This window comes from Peromyscus californicus, unplaced genomic scaffold (assembly GCF_007827085.1).
Source record: "Peromyscus californicus insignis strain IS unplaced genomic scaffold, ASM782708v3 Scaffold_19__1_contigs__length_69161282, whole genome shotgun sequence".
Classification (NCBI taxonomy): Eukaryota; Metazoa; Chordata; class Mammalia; order Rodentia; family Cricetidae; genus Peromyscus; species Peromyscus californicus.
Window position 1 is genome coordinate 66,257,429 of NW_026294491.1, and position 17,912 is coordinate 66,275,340.

The 17,912-nt window shown below is 34.5% G+C and overlaps 1 protein-coding gene across 9 annotated transcripts in view; it reads right to left on the bottom strand.

Annotated features, from left to right (window-relative positions):
- The window catches only part of Tbc1d5 (TBC1 domain family member 5), a 477,512-nt gene that overhangs the window by 295,435 nt on the left and 164,165 nt on the right, over positions 1–17,912 (bottom strand). For all 9 annotated transcript variants that reach the window (XM_052745614.1, XM_052745612.1, XM_052745611.1 and 6 more), the window contains one exon: positions 8,002–8,133. In XM_052745614.1, the coding sequence (XP_052601574.1) occupies positions 8,002–8,098 (97 nt within the window). In that variant the 5' untranslated portion in view covers positions 8,099–8,133. The remainder of the gene's footprint in view (positions 1–8,001; positions 8,134–17,912) is intronic.

Consider the following 17,912-nt stretch of genomic DNA (forward strand, 5'->3'; position numbering starts at 1 on the left):
GGAATGGAGAGAGAGAGAGAGGGAGGGAGGGAAGATTAATAGGGGAGGGCAGAGAAGCTGATGAAAATACAAGATAGTTCTGAATCTCAATGGAATGAGATGTAATTAACTTTTTCATTCTGTGCATCCTCTAACCTCACTTTTTTCATTAAATATTTAATACCTAATTACCTTTTACATATGTTCTAGTTTTAAATGTATATCTTTATAATTTTTTTTCTTAATAATGGGCAAAAGAAGATAGAATCCTAAAGTAGCAGAAACTTAGTGAATTGACCAAACTAGACCAAAGAGTCTCAATTTAAAATTATAGTATTGAACGATATTGATCATGTCTATTTATAAATGTGCTGTTCTTCTAGAGACCTGAGCTTACTCCCAGCATCTAGATCAGGTGGTTCACCACCTCCTGCAGTTAAAGATCCAAGGAATCTAATACTGTTTTCTGGCCTCCATAGGTACTGCCATAGATGTGCCATACACTAACACAGAAACATAGGTACCTCCACATATGTGCCATACACTTACACAGAAACACATCCATATACATAAACAAAATAAATATTCTTTAAAAGAAACTAACAGGAGTGGTAAACTACTTTGTATGTCCTTCCAAGAAACTTCTCCAGAACTCAAGACTTAATTTTAAGGTAAGAAAATACCCAGATTAGAATATAAAACAAAAGTCCTTTTGAGAATTATTTTGCCTATTTTATATTGTACAAACATATACATTCTCTTCCACTAAGGTAGTTAATTGGGAGTGACTTTAATGTATCCATAAATTGAAATACTACAGCAATATTAAGCCAAGACAAATTAAACTCAACACTACTAAAGCTGTCCAGGACACACGTTCCCTTCCCTAACCACTTTTAAGAATTTTTCAATACTATTAACACAATGATAAATAGGACATGTAATGGAAAGCATGAAAAATACCAAAAAATGTTGTATTTACATTTTTGCAAGCTTTGCTTTATGATTTTCCATGTGTCTTCCAACACTTTATAGCTAACAGCACTTGTACAAAAATCAGTTAGGCCATTAAAAGTTTTTCTTTAATAGAGGTAAGAATTCATTACTACATTTTTCTATGTGAAGTATGCTATTAAATAATAGCTTGTACACTAATTAAAGCAAATATAATTGTGAGAACACATTGACATTGTTAAAGTAAATTAGTCAATTCGCTAATAGTTTCATTTAAAGTGACCCTAATTGTATTAATTGTGATACTAGCAAATTAAATTGAAGAGCATTAAACACACTATTCTAATATGTCCTAGAGGAATGAATTCTCCATTATATCAGCAGAAAAAAAAAGTGATTACATGCCCTCCATGCCCCAAATAAAACTTGCATATGTACAAGTTCACTTGTGTAAGTGAACACATACTCATATGTACAACCTAGATCAACAGAAAAGGTCTTGCTAGGATGCATACACTCAATATCTTTTTTTTAAGACTCTTTTTTTTGTTTTTTTGTTTGTTTGTTTGCTTGTTTGTTTTTCGAGACAGGGTTTCTCTGTGTAGCTTTGCACCTTTCCTGGAACTCACTCTGTAGCCCAGGCTGTCCTCGAACTCACAGAGATTCGCCTGCCTCTGCCTCCCGAGTGCTGGGATTAAAGGCGTGCGCCACCACTGCCTGGCTTTCAATATCTTTTAATAATAGTTACATGCTATAAAATGAACCATATGAAAGATCTTCAGATATATGTGAATTATCATAGCATCATTTTTTCCCTGACTAACAAAAACTATTTCACCATTAACTTGCTCAAACTAAGTTGTTAAAATGTTAAGGAAACAAGTATATTCATTTGGAATATAAGCAACATGAAAACACATTTTTTTTTTTTTTTTTTTTTGGTTTTTTTCGAGACAGGGTTTCTCCGTGTAGCTTTGCGCCTTTCCTGGATCTCGCTCTGTAGACCAGGCTGGCCTCGAACTCACAGAGATCCGCCTGCCTCTGCCTCCCGAGTGCTGGGATTAAAGGCGTGCGCCGCCACCACCACCCGGCAACACATTTTAAAGATATTCTACACTATAAAGGAGCCATCACTTAATAAACGCAATCAAGTAAGAAGGATATATGACCCCCAAGAAGAACTTAAAGGGCCCACAGACATAATAACAGTATGTTAGATAACTATTAAATAATTCTTAGTTTATTCAAGATGAATCTACATTTCTTCGCCAGCTTTACAAGTCCTCCCTAACCTAGCCCACTCTATGCCGTTTTGCTAATAGCCTTGGTGCCAAGGATATAGAAGGCTCTCACCAGTTACCATTAACAAGTTTACTCCTTTCCTGGGGACTTATTTTGATAAACTCTACTTTGTTAAGAGATGTGGTACTACTCCCACAGATACCATCTATACATGCCTGGAATCTTGTCTGTTATTCACATACAGCCAAATCTTCACTTTCTCAGAGGCCTTCCCTGACAATTTTAAGTACTCGTTGCAACATTACCCTGTTTTAATTCTTAGCACTGCTTTTTTCTCTTTATTTCTGTATTAATCTGTCAGTGTTTTATTATCTCTCCAAGAGTAAAATATGACTTCAGATGGGCAACCAAGAAGTCTACAGAGCTAATTCTAGGACAGCCAGGGCTACACAAAGAAACCCTGTATCAAAAACCAACCAACCAACAAACCAACCAACCAACCAGTGACAGTGTCAATAGGCTGTAATAATTGTGGTCTCTGGGGCATCGAAATTGAGGGGAGGTATCCCACACCTGGCACTGGATTTTGTATTTAGCAGCAACCTGAGGCTTCTGGGAGGACCATTAGTGTACCATAGGGTAACTCTCATGAAATTCTTTACTATGATATAGAAAGGTCATAAAATAACAGGTTTCCATATGACTTTCTCTTTTGCCTCTACTTACCTAATCCTCCCCCACTTTGATTCTCCCTTTTCCTTTCATACCACCCAAATTATACTATACCCTCCATTAAGATCACTAGTTTCCTGGATTACACAGGTTAGAAATTTTTGTTTCTTCCAAGTTAGAAACACAAACAAAGATTCAACACTAATGTCAACATACAAGTGATAACATGAGATCACTGTCTTTCTGCGTCTGGCTTACTGAGCAGCCGTCCCCTCTTGTAACAGGGCTGACCCTAACAAAGACAGTTGGTTTTTTGTTTGTTTGTTTGTTTGTTTTCCAGGGCCAGTTTGCGATGACCTCTGCCCCACATTACCCCACCATCCTATGTTGACTCATGTCTGGCTTCAATCAGATCCTCAGGAAGTACGTCCAGTTTAGTAGCCAATCAGGGTAATATCCGGCAACAAGCAGGAACTGTTCTTGCTATTTTCAGTCAATAGACCCCTGACACTGCACACAGACCCCTGACACTGCAACCACAGTTGCTGACCAGATGTCGTGAGCCAATCATAAAATGATTCCTATACCCGTAGGGTCTATACCCAATCACATCAAAGGAGCCTGTGAGCTTCTTTCGAGGTTGCCTTTCTACCACTTTGTTGGATAGTTTGACTCTAGCATGCTCAAATTTTTATTCTAGAGAAATTAAACGCTCTTGTTGATTGCATACATGTCTGATGGTTTTTTATGGGGCTTCTCATGAACCCTAACACTTACATTATTCAGCATAAATGTTTTCAGTGCAGAGAAATGGAAAACACAAAGCCTGTCAACAGGAGAGCATTGACAAGAGAGGGGAGCCCCAAACTTAATTAAGGCAGCTTGCTTCTGTGGAAGGGAGAATCCTTTTCCTTTAAAGATTCGGACCTACTCACAAAGCTGCAGTGGATGGCCTCGCATCCATGAGTTTTTGAGCAGCAAAAACTGGACACAAAGGGTTATTTAAAAAAAAAAAAAGAGGACACAAAGTTGGAGTGGTTGGAGAGGTGGTGTAGTGTAGTGACAAAAATGAGGGGCTGAGTACAACCAAAACAACATTTATGAAATTCTCAAATACTTAAGAGAAATACATTTTAAAATGTGAATTTTATGAAAGAAAACAATTTACTGTTCAATATTCTTTCCCCAGATACTAAATTTTCAATAAATATTTTTATATAAATAAGCTAACATTAGCTACATGGTCTATAGTACTTTCTGTTTGATAATAAACATGTGAGTCAGGTGTGGTAGCACATGACTTTAACCCCAGCACTCGGTAGGAAAAAGCAGATGTATCACTGGGTTCAAGGCCACCCACCTTGCCTACATAGTGAATTCCAGTCCAGACAGGGCTATATAATGAGACCCTGTCTCAACAAAACAAAATAAAACGAACCAAAAAAAAAAAGCAAAAACATGTGTTTCTATGATTCTCTACTTCACTTATTAGATATTGCTTTACTTTATCAACTATCATATCAACATGTCTGATTAGTAATGTAATTAAACAAGTAATAAATTCATTAAAACACCATTCAATAAAATACAATAAGTACTAATATGCTTAAAGATATTGATGATATAGTGGTGATCCTGGTCAAAGTCATTCATACTCTACTAAAATTTTCACCATATAAAAATTAGCTCTAACAAGTAAGTCACCAGGTTGTTGGTGTACTCCTTTAATCCCAGAGGCAGGGGGATCTTTGTGAGTTCCAGACCAGCCTGGTCTACAAAGAAAGTTCCAGGACAGCCATGGCTACACAGAGAAACCCTGTCTACACAGACAGACAAACAAACAAACAAACAAACAACAATAACAACGAAAAGTCAATTATTGATAATGTCTCTCCCTCTTGTTCCAAAACTCTGATAGCGAAATAAGGAAAACTGAGGGGGAAAAAAGCTTATAGAAGCAATACTAAATATAAAAGTACTCTGAACATCATGTATTTTTCTATCGGAGGATAGAAAGCTGTGAAGCAGGTAATGTTTAAAAATAAAGAGATACAGTAAAAGTTACCTAACAATACACAAGTGTCAAGTCAGAAGGGGAATGTTCTATCATGTAACACCCAAGCTAAAACTTTTGGCAATACATTACAAAATACTATTCTCAAAGGAGACTCAATAGAGGAAAATCTTCTTGCAGCACAAATAAAAGTATAAGCTGTTATAAAATTGGAGAAACAAAGCCAGGCCTTTAATCCCAGCACTCGGGAGGCAGAGTCAGGTGGATCTCTGTGAGTTCTAGGCCAGCCTGGTCAACAGAGCAAGATCCAGGACAGGCACCAAAACAACACAGAAAAACCCTGTCTCGAAAAAAACCAAAAGAAAAGAAGAAAGGGAAAAAAAAAAAAGAAATTGAGGAAAAAAATAGTATTCCTAATTAGCCTATTCAATAGATGAAATTCTCCTATATCTTGAGATTATCAGCCTCAGTTAAAAATAATCATTTTCATTTGATTTATCATTTAAAGTCAGATGGTAAGAACAAATAATTATGAAAACAAAAAATAGTGTATTATTTTCTGTGGAATTATGTGTATCGGGTCAATTATTTCCAAAGACTCTGGAATTTAAGAAGGTAATTTAAACAAATGATAAAACATGCTATGGCACAAAGAATATGTAATATATTTTTATACTGTTTATTGTTTAGAAAAACAGAGATTAAAAGTGTAATTAACATGGAAAATAAATATGTTCTAAGATGTCACACATATGTAGGAACAGTTCTTTTTCTTCCCCAATGAAAATAAAATATGTACCTTTTTTTCTCTAATCCCCTTTTCTTGCCTAACTTTAAAAGAACTCAAAATCATTTAATAGTACTGTTTCTTTACAAATGTTAGAATTCAGATTTGAGGAAATAGAATGCTTTACTATTGGAATCTCTGACAGGGTTGTTTTTAATTGCAGATGACTCGAGGCAGGAAAACTACTAATCCAAATCTGGTGTTTATCTGTTTAGACAAGGAGTCGTTATGTAGCCATAAATTCCCTATAGTCTATTGCAGAAATGCACAAAAAGCTTCCAAATACTTCAAAACTCCCAATGCAAGACAGAAATAAAAATAAACTACAATGGTGATGATTCTTCAAGTAAATATGACAGCTTCAAGAATATGTAATACATATTTTTTTGTGCGTGCAAAATGACAACTTAAGAAGATCAAATCTGTACTTGATGTAAAATGTTTACACATACAACACACAAAACTCACTATGGTTAGTAACCTTTATGGCTTAGAAAAAGCAGATATTTACGTATCTTGCTTTCCTTATGTGCCTGCATGTATGTGTGTTTTGTATATATTTTTAACAGTTGACAGCTGTTGTAGAGCATACAGAGATGCCAAGCTGAATGAGGGTCTTGATTACTTCAAGATTAGCTATCTAAAGTTTCTATTCATTTTAAGTGTTGTTAGTTGGAAGAGTCATTAGTCACTTCCTTGTCTCATAGAACATCAGCATACATTTACATTGTTAATGAACATTTGGGGTAAATGAATTAATGGCACTTTAAAACATCAATTCAGTCCTAATAACTTGGTATGTCACAGAAATGTTAGGCTAGGATATAAATGAAAATCCCTTTCAGTAAAGGTAACTGCTCAATCCTTTAGACAATAAAAGATAAAATTAATTTAAAATGTTTTTAACCAGGGTAAAAAAAATGTTCGATATTTAATGAAATAGCCCATAGAAAAATATTCACTTAAAACACAACAGAAAATGATCTTCTCAAATAAGCATATAAACAAGAGATATTCTAAAAAGTATTGGCAAAATTATTTTGTATGCTTCTAATACAAAAACATACTCACTTTTAAAGCATTTATTGAATTATAAGTACTTCTTACAGGTATTAAATTTAAGGGAAACATCACTAGAAAAGCTTTCAGGCTTTCTAACAACATATTAAAATATTTCAACTGCAATAATGAGAATTAATTTTCATATTACCAAAATCTAAACAGCTGTCTTTTTAAGTCCTCATGTAACAAAAATAAAATAAAATAAAATCACAAAATAATTTGGAAGGGCAAAAGGTGCTATTTTCAACAAAAATATCAACGGCATTTACAGGACGTAGAAAGCAATAAAGAGTGTCTCTCTCTCTCTCTCTCTCTCTCTCTCTCACACACACACACACACACACACACACACACACATACCCTAAATAAATAAATAAATACATAAACAAATGCACTTCATAAAGAGCTTTTTTCTATAGAAATGACCATTTTAGGAGTCAGTTAATTTCTTAAAATTACCAAAATATCATAGCAGACCTTAATATCAGTATACAGGTAAAAATAACTTTATTTGAATTATTTTACCAAATTTGTTTGAAATAAGTTTCTTGATATATGCATTTCATGAGTAAAAAAAAATACACTTAGTCACTTGAGCAAGGAACTTAATAGCATTCAATGAACTACTCAAGAATAAGGATAAAGCTTCAAGAATTTTCCTATCTTTCAGAAAGTCTACCATTAAGTAAACATGGAAAAATAATATCTAGTTCTGGCACATACATATTTGAAACATTTTAAAGAGTAGAACATCAACAATGCATATCTTTCAATAATCGACAACTTAACAATTTTATTGCACATATCTACAATAGTGTGACACAAATTTCAATTATTTACAGAAAAGAAAAGAAATATGTGAATCACTACCAAAAAGTTCATCCTAGAATTTAACTCAATTTAATGTGTGTGTAGAGGGGAGGGGGGCAAGGGATAGATTAACTGAAAAGTCAATACCAACAGTTTATGATTCTTCAAAACATGTTTGACAAACAGCATTTTGTAATTCAACGACTTTATATATACAGGCATTGTCTAGGATATAACTTTTCTTAAAGAATGACAGTGTATTAAACATTTGGTTAATATATGCTCTACCTTTAATACAAAGGGAACTTTTTCTGGTATTCACTAGTATCAAGAATATTCTATACATATCTAGAAAAATATTCTTAAAGTTGTTCTGATTAGCTTCATGGAAAGACTTACACCTATAGTATGGACAGAACTTACTGAAGTCCCTTTGTTAAGTTCCCAGCATATGGAAATGGCATCTGCACACAAAACTTACCTAAAGACTTATTTGAATAGCTGGACAAGGGGTCAATGCCTACTTCTTGTTCTTCTGATTGCAGAGGATGTCTAGTTTCAGAGATGGAATGATACATCGCATAAAGTGGAGACAGTCACCAAAAGTAATTACCTAGATGAAAATCCAAAAGAAAAAAGATGATTATATTTTTTTCTGATATGACTGGGAAGGAATACTAGACAGAATGAAATGATTAAATGAGCATTGTAGACATCAACAAGCTTTCTATAGGCTTCAGGGTCTGTTACTACACCTTGGAGGACTTGTGAAAAAGAGCAAAAAAAATGTCAAAAAATTTCTATGCCATCAATGCTCCAAAAAAAATCTAGACTTCATTTATAACTTTTATTTTGATGTGGAGTTACATTTATTTTTAGTAAAATTTATACAAAACTCTTATCTTAAAAGTTTTTGTAAAATCTCATATTTATAACATCATTAGTTTAACAAAGCTATACATTTTAACAAGGATATTCAAAACAAAAAATACAATCAATGAAAATTACTCATAATAATATTAGTAGGAAAAACCATTGCTAACATTTTATTGTATTACGCTTATGCTTGTCTTTATTGTGGATATTTAGAGTTCACATTTTCAATGTGATCCACTAAGGAAAACATACTGATTATATAGAACTACTATTATATTACATAAATTATTATTAAATTATTATGAGTGTTGTCCTTTTGACTAAATTGCAATTCCTAATGGATATCTATCACTTACTATATTATATAGTTATCACAATAGATGTAATCAATTCATCAATTTACATAATACTTTCATCAATTTTTATTCAAAATTATGTAAGTATCACATGAAAGAAACTGCAAAAAATAGTGAGTAAGCAAGTCCAATGAAAATGATATTTAATAAATAAAAAATAGTCAATCTTATAAGATTTAATTATTTAAATATGGAGCAGGCTTCAGAGGCACAACTAGACAAATCTGTATTAATCTTCTTGCACTTCAAAATGTCTATCCCATCTGCTTTAGCTCTAAAAATTCTTACCTTGTAATATCCTCTTGTGGCTTTTTTGATTTTTATGAGAACAACTCAGCTCCCTTGCTTACCTGTAGCATTAATCTTAAAAGTTCTTATTAATAAAATCAAACCTGAGGCCAGTTATTGGGGTGAATGCTGGAAGATCAGAGAAGCAGAACAAGCCACAGCTTCCTCACCTCACCAAATCCTCAGCTGATCCTGTTTCCTCAGACTGGATGCCTCTGACTCCTCATCCACAATGAATCTCAGCTGAACTGCTACTCGAAAGCCTGAAAGCTTAACCAGCCAAAATGCTTCTAGTTCCTGGTTTTCACGCCTTATATATCTTTCTGTTTTCTTCCATCACTCTCTGGGATTAAAGGCGTGAGTCACCATGCCTGGCTGTTTCCAATGTGGCCTTGAACTCACAGAGATCCAGAGGGATTTCTGCCTCTGGAATGCTAGGATTAAAGGCGTGTGCTACCACTGCCTATTCTCTATGTTTAATATTGTGGCTGTTCTGTTCTGTGACCCCAGATAAGTTTATTAGCGTGCACAATATTTTGGGTAACACAATACCACCACCACACTTACCCACAATCACAGTTCAGTGTAAATAAGTCCCGTTCCCTTGGGATTATTGCTAAACCAAGACTAGTAGAAAGTTAGGAAAATAGAGAATGGATTGTGCAAGTGCTGGTGGTTTTGTTGTCCTGACAGGACTAGAGTCCCTTGGGAAAAGGACACCAACAGAGGAAATGTCTCCACCAGGATGACATGCCCACACATCTGAGGGGAATTTCCTTGATTAATGATTGGTGTGGAGAGTCTCACACATTTATGGGAAGTGCTAGCTCTTACAGATGGTTCTAAGGTAGAAAAGAAAGCAAGCTGAGAAAGCCACGGAGAGCAAGTCAGTGATCACTGTTCTTCCATGCTCTCTGCTTCAGTTCCTGATTCTGGATTTCTGTTTCAGCTGCTACCTTGGTCTCCCTTGATGATGGATTCTAACTGGTAAGATGTTATAAACTCTTCCATCCCCAAGTTGCTTTTGGTCATACTTTATCACAGTGACAGAGAAGCAACTAGGCAGTGAACATGAAACAGGACTTCCTAAAAGCAGAAAATCCAACCTCATATATCTAAGACAGTTGTCAGAGTTTAGAAATGTATGTTCAAATCAATAAACTTATATAGATGGAACTTTGAGGAATAGAATCGAATAGAAAATAACAAAATACAGGTTGCTATAGTATAAAACAGAATCCAATGAATGAATTCGGTTTAACAAATAAATGAAAACAAAGTCTTCTACAGTTGACCAAAATATGATTACCAAATTCAAATTTGTAAGGAAGTCAGGTAGCAGGTATTACCAGTAACAGCTAATATTTAAAACAATGAATATATGGGGAAGTATTGTGTCACTCTTCATTCTCCCTACAACCTAATTATGTATCTTCTTTATCTTTACTGAAATTTCACCCAAGAGAAACCTAATTAAATTTGCTAAGCCACATAATAAGTATTGATTCATTCATTCACTCATTCACTTTTGTTTGTATGTGTATTTTGTCTGCAAGCATGGCTGGTACCTACAGAGGCTAGACAAGGGTATTGGATCCCCTGGCACTGGAGTTACAGAAGTTTATAAGCCACCATGTGGATGCTGGGAACTGAACCCCAGTCTTGTGAAAGAGGAGCCAGTGCTCTTAATTGCTAAGCCAGCTCTCCAGCCTCATATAGTATTAAAGTATTAAAGAGTATTGAACATACTGTTTTTTTCCAAAGTTCGCACTTTTTTTTCCAGCATTACTTGGTTCTCTCAGGAGAAAGTCAATAAGACAAACTACTTATAAAGCAATGAGAGGGAGGGGCCAATGAATAACTGAAGCACCCTTCATTCTGGTTCTGTTTTGTCAAGACAGACAACAGTTATCCAGGATGGTGTGAAATCTTCTTACAAAATTGCACATATTGGCAAATAATGCAAATTTTTAAATAATTACTGCCATGGAATAGATTTTTAAATAGCTTCCAAATTTATATTTAGAACATGGGTATTTTAAAATAAGATTCAAATTCTCTATTTTATATTCTTAAAAACAATAGAAGGAAAATGTGAATATGTCTATTCTGAGCTGTTAAATTTCCTTCAAATTTCCTAAATAGTCTATCAAATATGGGCTTTCACAGTCATATTTAACTTCATATTTTTATAGTAGAACTCTGCTCTTACAAGCTTTACAAGTACAAATGAATGAATTTTAGGGATTTTATACTTTCTGAAAAACAGATTACAATCAAACTGAGACCAAAGTCTATTTTAGAAAGTAAAGAGATGGGGTATAGCTCGGGTACAAAGCCCTGAGTTCAATCCCTAACACTAAATAAGGTAGTTCATACCTAGACTACAGTAGATTCTGTCTCAAAAACGGGGACCAGGAGGGTCAACTGGGATCCATAATGGTATGTACCTGTTGTCCCCAATACTCAGGGGAAGGCTGGAGACAAGCCTAGACAATACAGAAAGAGAGACCCCTACATCTGAAAAAACATGATGTTCATATCTGTTCAAGATGCTGAAAGACACTTAAGGAGTTTTTCATTCCTTAAAGAAGGTTAAAATTCCAAAAATGATTCAATAAAATTAGACTTAATTATAATCCTTCAGAACAGCAGTTCTCAACCTGTGAGTCTCGACTCCCAGTGGGGGTCACATAGCAGATTTCCTGTATATCAGATATTTATATTATGATTCATGACAGTACCAAAATTACAGTTATGAAGTAGCAATAAAATAATTTTATGGTTGGGGGCCACACAACATGAAGAACATGGGGTCATAGCATTAGGGAGGGTGAGAACCACTGCTAGAACTTGACAAGTCTATGGTAATAGCCAAAAGCCAAAATGTAAAGTTAAACCATTCATAAAGATAGTAATTTACAATCATTCTTTACAATGAGGAAAGCACTATATCATAATTTATGATGCCTACAGATCAAAACTGAGACACTGAAAAGTATTTATAATTAAACAAAGTAAACATGCAGACTAATAATAAGTTACTTTCAAGTAATGTACTGATAAAGAGTATGGATGATGTTCTTCATTTTGTTTTAATTACAGATTTAAATACTAATCTAATTCAAAAGTAACTAAAAAGTTGCTGCCTTGGATTCTATTGCTTTGTTTTAAATGTAAAAGCCTATTGTATCTTTTAGAATAAAAATGTTAATTCTGTCTATTATTGCTAAAGGGATAACCCTGTAAAAATCTAAATAAAATGTTGCTTTTAAATGTGAAATAAATTTACTAGGAATTCCCCACTTTGTGTTTCATAAATGTACCTGGAAAAGTTTATTACAAAGCAAAGTTTATTATTAAAGATCTTTAAACAAATGTGTCTATATTCTTACTGGCCTGATGGATCTTTAAAAATTACATATTCAGTGTTCTATTATACCTAAAACTTCTTTTACAAATTCTAACATGAATTTTGTTATAATATTAAATCTAAATATGAAAGAATCTATCTCAAAAAAATTTATACACTAATACAAAGCTTACAAGACAATGGGTATTTCAAAGGTCATGATGGTTGGGATTTAAAGTATATTAAAGACACTGCAATATTTTTTGTTTATAGAAAGTATTCTTAATTAAAAGTTTGAGTTGCCAGCAATGCATGGGTAAAATACTACCTATAATATGTTGAATAGCATGTGCTATTTTAAAATAGCATATAAACAGAAGTTCGAATAATCTAATCTATTCTCATTGACTGTGAAATTTCACTTTCTCCAATTTACATTCATTTCTTCACTGCTTATAATACTTACTTAGAATTAGTATTCTGAATTGTCATTCTAAAGATATACATATTTTAAAAGTTCATATAAACATTATTCATTCATTTGAATTATTGACTGATGGCAAACGAAAAAATAATTAAATCAAGCACTGAAAACACAAAGTGGTATTCCTTTACACACACACACCAAAAAAAAAAAAAAACAGAAGAAGAAAAGATAAAACCACACAACAAGTTTCAACATACTACTTCAGAATTTTATAACAAACAGGAAGAAGACAGCAAAAGTAAGTATGTGTCATAGGTAGAACATATTCACTATGATATGATGTGCATTTAACCTAAAATATGACATCTTGGCTCTAACAGAAAGCTTCCTTGACATAATTTTAGAAGCTTTATTTTCATATTTAAAAGGTAAAGCAACTGAACATTTTATATAAGTCGCACAAAAGATAGAAAAATACCTTTTTAAGTTGAAATGGTAGTAGTTAAAGGTAAATTTCTGGTTGAAAACAATGTTCTTTAAAAGATCAACTACAAAGAAGACAAGATAAAAGTATGAAGTCCTATTTAAAAATTCTTTCAATCTTTAATGCAGGACAGCCACATGGACTTTAAATAGGTTAATTAAGTATTAAGATTGATCACTTTAAGTCTTAATATTTAATATTGTTAGATTGTATATCAAAGTAGTTTTATTATTTATTTACTCCAAACCTTTATAAAATACTTCATTTGACAATAGGGGGTCTGATTCTCACAAGATAAATGTACTTACAATGCCAAATAAATTATATATAGAAGCATTTGTCTAAATACATGTCATTCAACATTACCAATCATTATTAAAACACTGAAACTCATTTTTATCAACCATAAACTTGAAATATCAAGTGTTGTCTATTCTCAGTTGTATGACTATAATAACTTTTTATATCAAGAATAAGCAAAACATGGCATATCAACTTGCAGTAAGACCAAGCGCCTCCCCATGTATTAAGGATGGGCAAGGCAACCTAGTTAAGAGTCCCAAAAGAGTAGGGTCCCAAAAGCCAGTAAGAGAGTTGGAGACAGCCCCTGATCGCACTGCTAGGAATCCCATAAGAGGACCAAGCCACACAACTGTAACACATATACAATGGGCCTTGGTCAGGCCCATGCAGGCTCCCTGGTTAATGGTTCAGTCTCTGTGAGCCCCCTAAGAGTCCAGGTTAGTTGACTCTGTGGGTTTTCCTGTGGTATCCTTGACTTCTCTGGCTCCTAAAATCCTTTCTCCCCTTCTGCAGGATTCACAAGCTCTGCCTAATGTTTGGCTGTGGGTCTGCATCTGTTTCCATCAGTTGATGGATGAAGCATCTCTGATGATAACTGTGTTAGCAACTCTTATAAAGGAAAGCATTTAACTGGGCCTTGCTTACAGTTTCTTACTCCATTGTTGTCATGGGAGCAAGGCAGTAGGCAGGCAGATAGAGTGTTGGAGAAGTAGCTGAGAGTTCTATATCCTGATCAGCAGACAGCAGGAAGAGAGAGCCACTGGGCCCAGCTTGAGCAATAGAAACCTCAAAGCCCAGTGACACATCTCCTCCAATGAGACCACATGCCTGAATAGTGCTGTGGCACCACCTGGTGATCAAGCATTCAAATCTATGAGCATGTGAGGGACATTCCTATAGAAATCACAACAGGCACCTTAGCAAAAACAAACAAACAAACAAGAAAAAACCCACAACTACATACACACAAACACAAAAGATAACAGTGGATAAAGTAGTTTTGAGGATGGATTAAAGAAAACAAAGAATTAAGTGGATATGGGATAGAAAAGAACCCCTCACCACAGAAGTGTTGAGAACTCCATCAGATTAGTCATGGTGGCTCATGACTTTAATTCCAGTATTTGGGAGGCAGAGGCAGAAAGATCTCCATGTTTGAGTTCAGCCTAGTCTATGTATAGTGAGTTCCAGGACAGCCAGGGCTACATAGTGAGACCTTATGTCAAAAACAATAACAAAAACAAAAACAAAAAACCCAGTAGTCAAAAAATCTGTTGTGAAAGTTGCTTGCAAAGAGCTAATAGTCCTTATTATTAAAGGATTTTCAAATAGGAATGTGAAAATATCAAGGAACTATATTTATGTCCTAAGTATATATGGCCAGGGATACTTGCTCTCCCAACTACAAAACTTAAATTTTCTAAGAATCTCGTAAGTTAGTATATCAACTCCATTTACAGTAAAAGACACATTTCAGCAGCTTTTCATATACTGTTTAAATTCTACTTATATACTCTAATTCTACTTCATACTCATGGATTCTGAAATTATTTTCCATGTGAATCACCCTGATGTGACATTCACACCTTCTTCCCAACCTGACAGATACAGCCCAGGTCCCATACCCAAAGGCCTGGCTGAGTCAGGCCTTTTCTGACTGAGCTGCAGCCAATCTCTAGTCTTCTGACAGATAAAGACACTAGAAAATAGAAAGACGTCTCATACTAACGGATTGATAAAACTAATACTCTGAAAATGACCATTTTACCAAAAGGTATTTACAGATTCAAGGCAATCCCACTCAAAATCCCCACTGCATTTTTACAGAAATATGAAAAACTATTCATAGGTACCACAAATGATCCCAGATAGCCAAAACAATCTTGAACATACAGTATATCACCGAGCCATTCCAATAAAGCCACTATGGTACTGGCACAAAACCAGACATGTGGCCCAATGGAACAAAATCAAAGACCCAAACCTCAGTGCATCTCACCTCAGCCATTTAATTATCTGAGGAAGATTCCAAAACAAAAGCTGGGAAAAGAGAGCATCGTCAACCAACTGTACCAGGGGAAATGGAGTCCACATGTAGAGGAAGGAGTTTACTTCCTACATCTGTCACCTTGGCATCAGAGAACTAAATGTAAACCTGAAGCATGGAACTGTTAGAAGAAAGCTGAGGCAGTACTTAAGACTACATCTTTCCGGAAAGCTTCTATACAGCTAAAGAAACAACCAATCAGGCAAGGCAGAAGCCTAAAGACTGGGAAAGAATCTTCTAACAACATACATTTCAAGGGATTACTATCAGAATTAAAAAAAAAAAAGACTCAAAAAACAAAGAAACTATAAAAAATAAAAATAGGACTCAAACAGGGATTTCTCAAAAGAAGAGGAAGAAAAACAAACAAAAAAGCTAGTAAACATCTCAAAATATGTTCATCCCCTCCAGCAATTATGAAAATGCAAATTCAAACAACTTCAAGATTATATCTTACCCCAATCAGAATGGTAAACATCAACAACAACAACAACAACAAACTAAAACAGCTGACAAGAAATGCTAGAATGGCTGTGGCAGAGGTAACTCTCACTCACTGTTTATGTAACCACAAACTGGTACAACCACCATGGAAATTATTATACAGGACTATCAAAAAGCTAAAAATAAATCTACCATAAAGGCCAGCTATAACCATCCCTTGGCATATGCCCAAAGGACTAAATGTCCTATTCCTCAGATACTAGATAAGTCATGTTCATTGCTGCTCTATTCACAATAGTGAAGAAATGGAAATCTAAATGGCCTAAAACTGATGAGTGGATAACGAAAGTGTGGTACATATACACTATGAAATAATATTTAAGAAAAAAACATAGAAAATGTAGATAAATGGGCAGAAGTCGAAAAAAATCATATTGAGTGAGGTAACCTGGACCCAGAAAGACAAATGTCACTTCTTCTGTCTCATTTGAGGCCCCAAGGTCTAAATCTTCACATGTGACTACACATACTGGTGTAACTACAGAAAGCAGGAAAGTAAAAAGAAACCATTGCAAAGGATCGCTGTGGATCAAAATCTTCCAGCATCATTAGACAGGCAGGCAGGCAGGTATGCATATGCGCACATGAGCATACACATAATACATGCTCTTGGAGGAGACAGGCTCCCTTTTTCCAATAAAATAAGGAAAGATGAAAAAAAAAGTCACATGAAATTTGTGCATTTTACTAATCCAGTGAGTCAAGCCGAAGTACTTGGGGAAAAAGAATCTACTTCCTCTTTGGGTTGGAGTTACCAAGTTAGCTCTTGAATATACCAGTTCAGTGAGAGAAAAATTTCACAACACTTTTATTCAGCTCTAGAAGATTAAGTTTTCAGAAAAATTTCTGAGAAGCAAGTAATGTTGCAAATTATTATGTAATAGGCAAGTTCATAAGTCAAATATCACATAAATAAAATACAAAGACCATGTAAAAACAAATGATGACATGCCATAAAGTAATAATTAAAATCCACCAAATTAATAAGGTTGATGGGGGGGGGATTAACAACTAGAATTCCCAAGTATCCTTACATTTTATGAAATGAAAAAAACCTGTATTTCAATAATAAGAGAAAGTATTTCAGAGTACATCTGGTCTACATTAGACATAAATTACAGAAAATCTTGTGGTTAATTTTTAAGTTTATTTCATAAAAAATACACATATATGAACATAAATAAGGTACAATAACTAACAACTTCTAAAATTTTCTAGTTTTTAAAGATGTTTCTACTTTTACTTCAAATATTTTCTCTTGAGACAAAATTAAATTCTAGATAAAATATGGCACTCTAAAGGAAAGAAAAACATTTTAATTTCATATAATACTTTTCTCATGATTGACAGAAAGATTAAATAAATCCTTTATGGAGACATATATAAAAAGCTGAGCATACTATACAATGTTCCTTATCATGGTGTCCTGACAATATACATAAACAATTCTTCATAAGACATCAGCTATGGCCGGGTGGTGGTGGCGCACGGCTTTAATCCCAGCACTTGGGAGGCAGAGGCAGGCAGATCTCTGAGTTTGAGGCCAGCCTGATCTACAGAGCAAGATCCAGGAAAGGCACAGAGCTACACAGAGAAACCCTGTCTCAAAAAACCAAAAAAAAAAAAAAAAAAAAAAAGACATCAGCTCTATGACTAGTTACAGCTGAAGGTTACATTTATCTGTTACATAAAAGGTAGTAGAATGTAAGTAGAGAACTGAAACAGACTACACGTGCGGTGTAGGCACACTTCTTG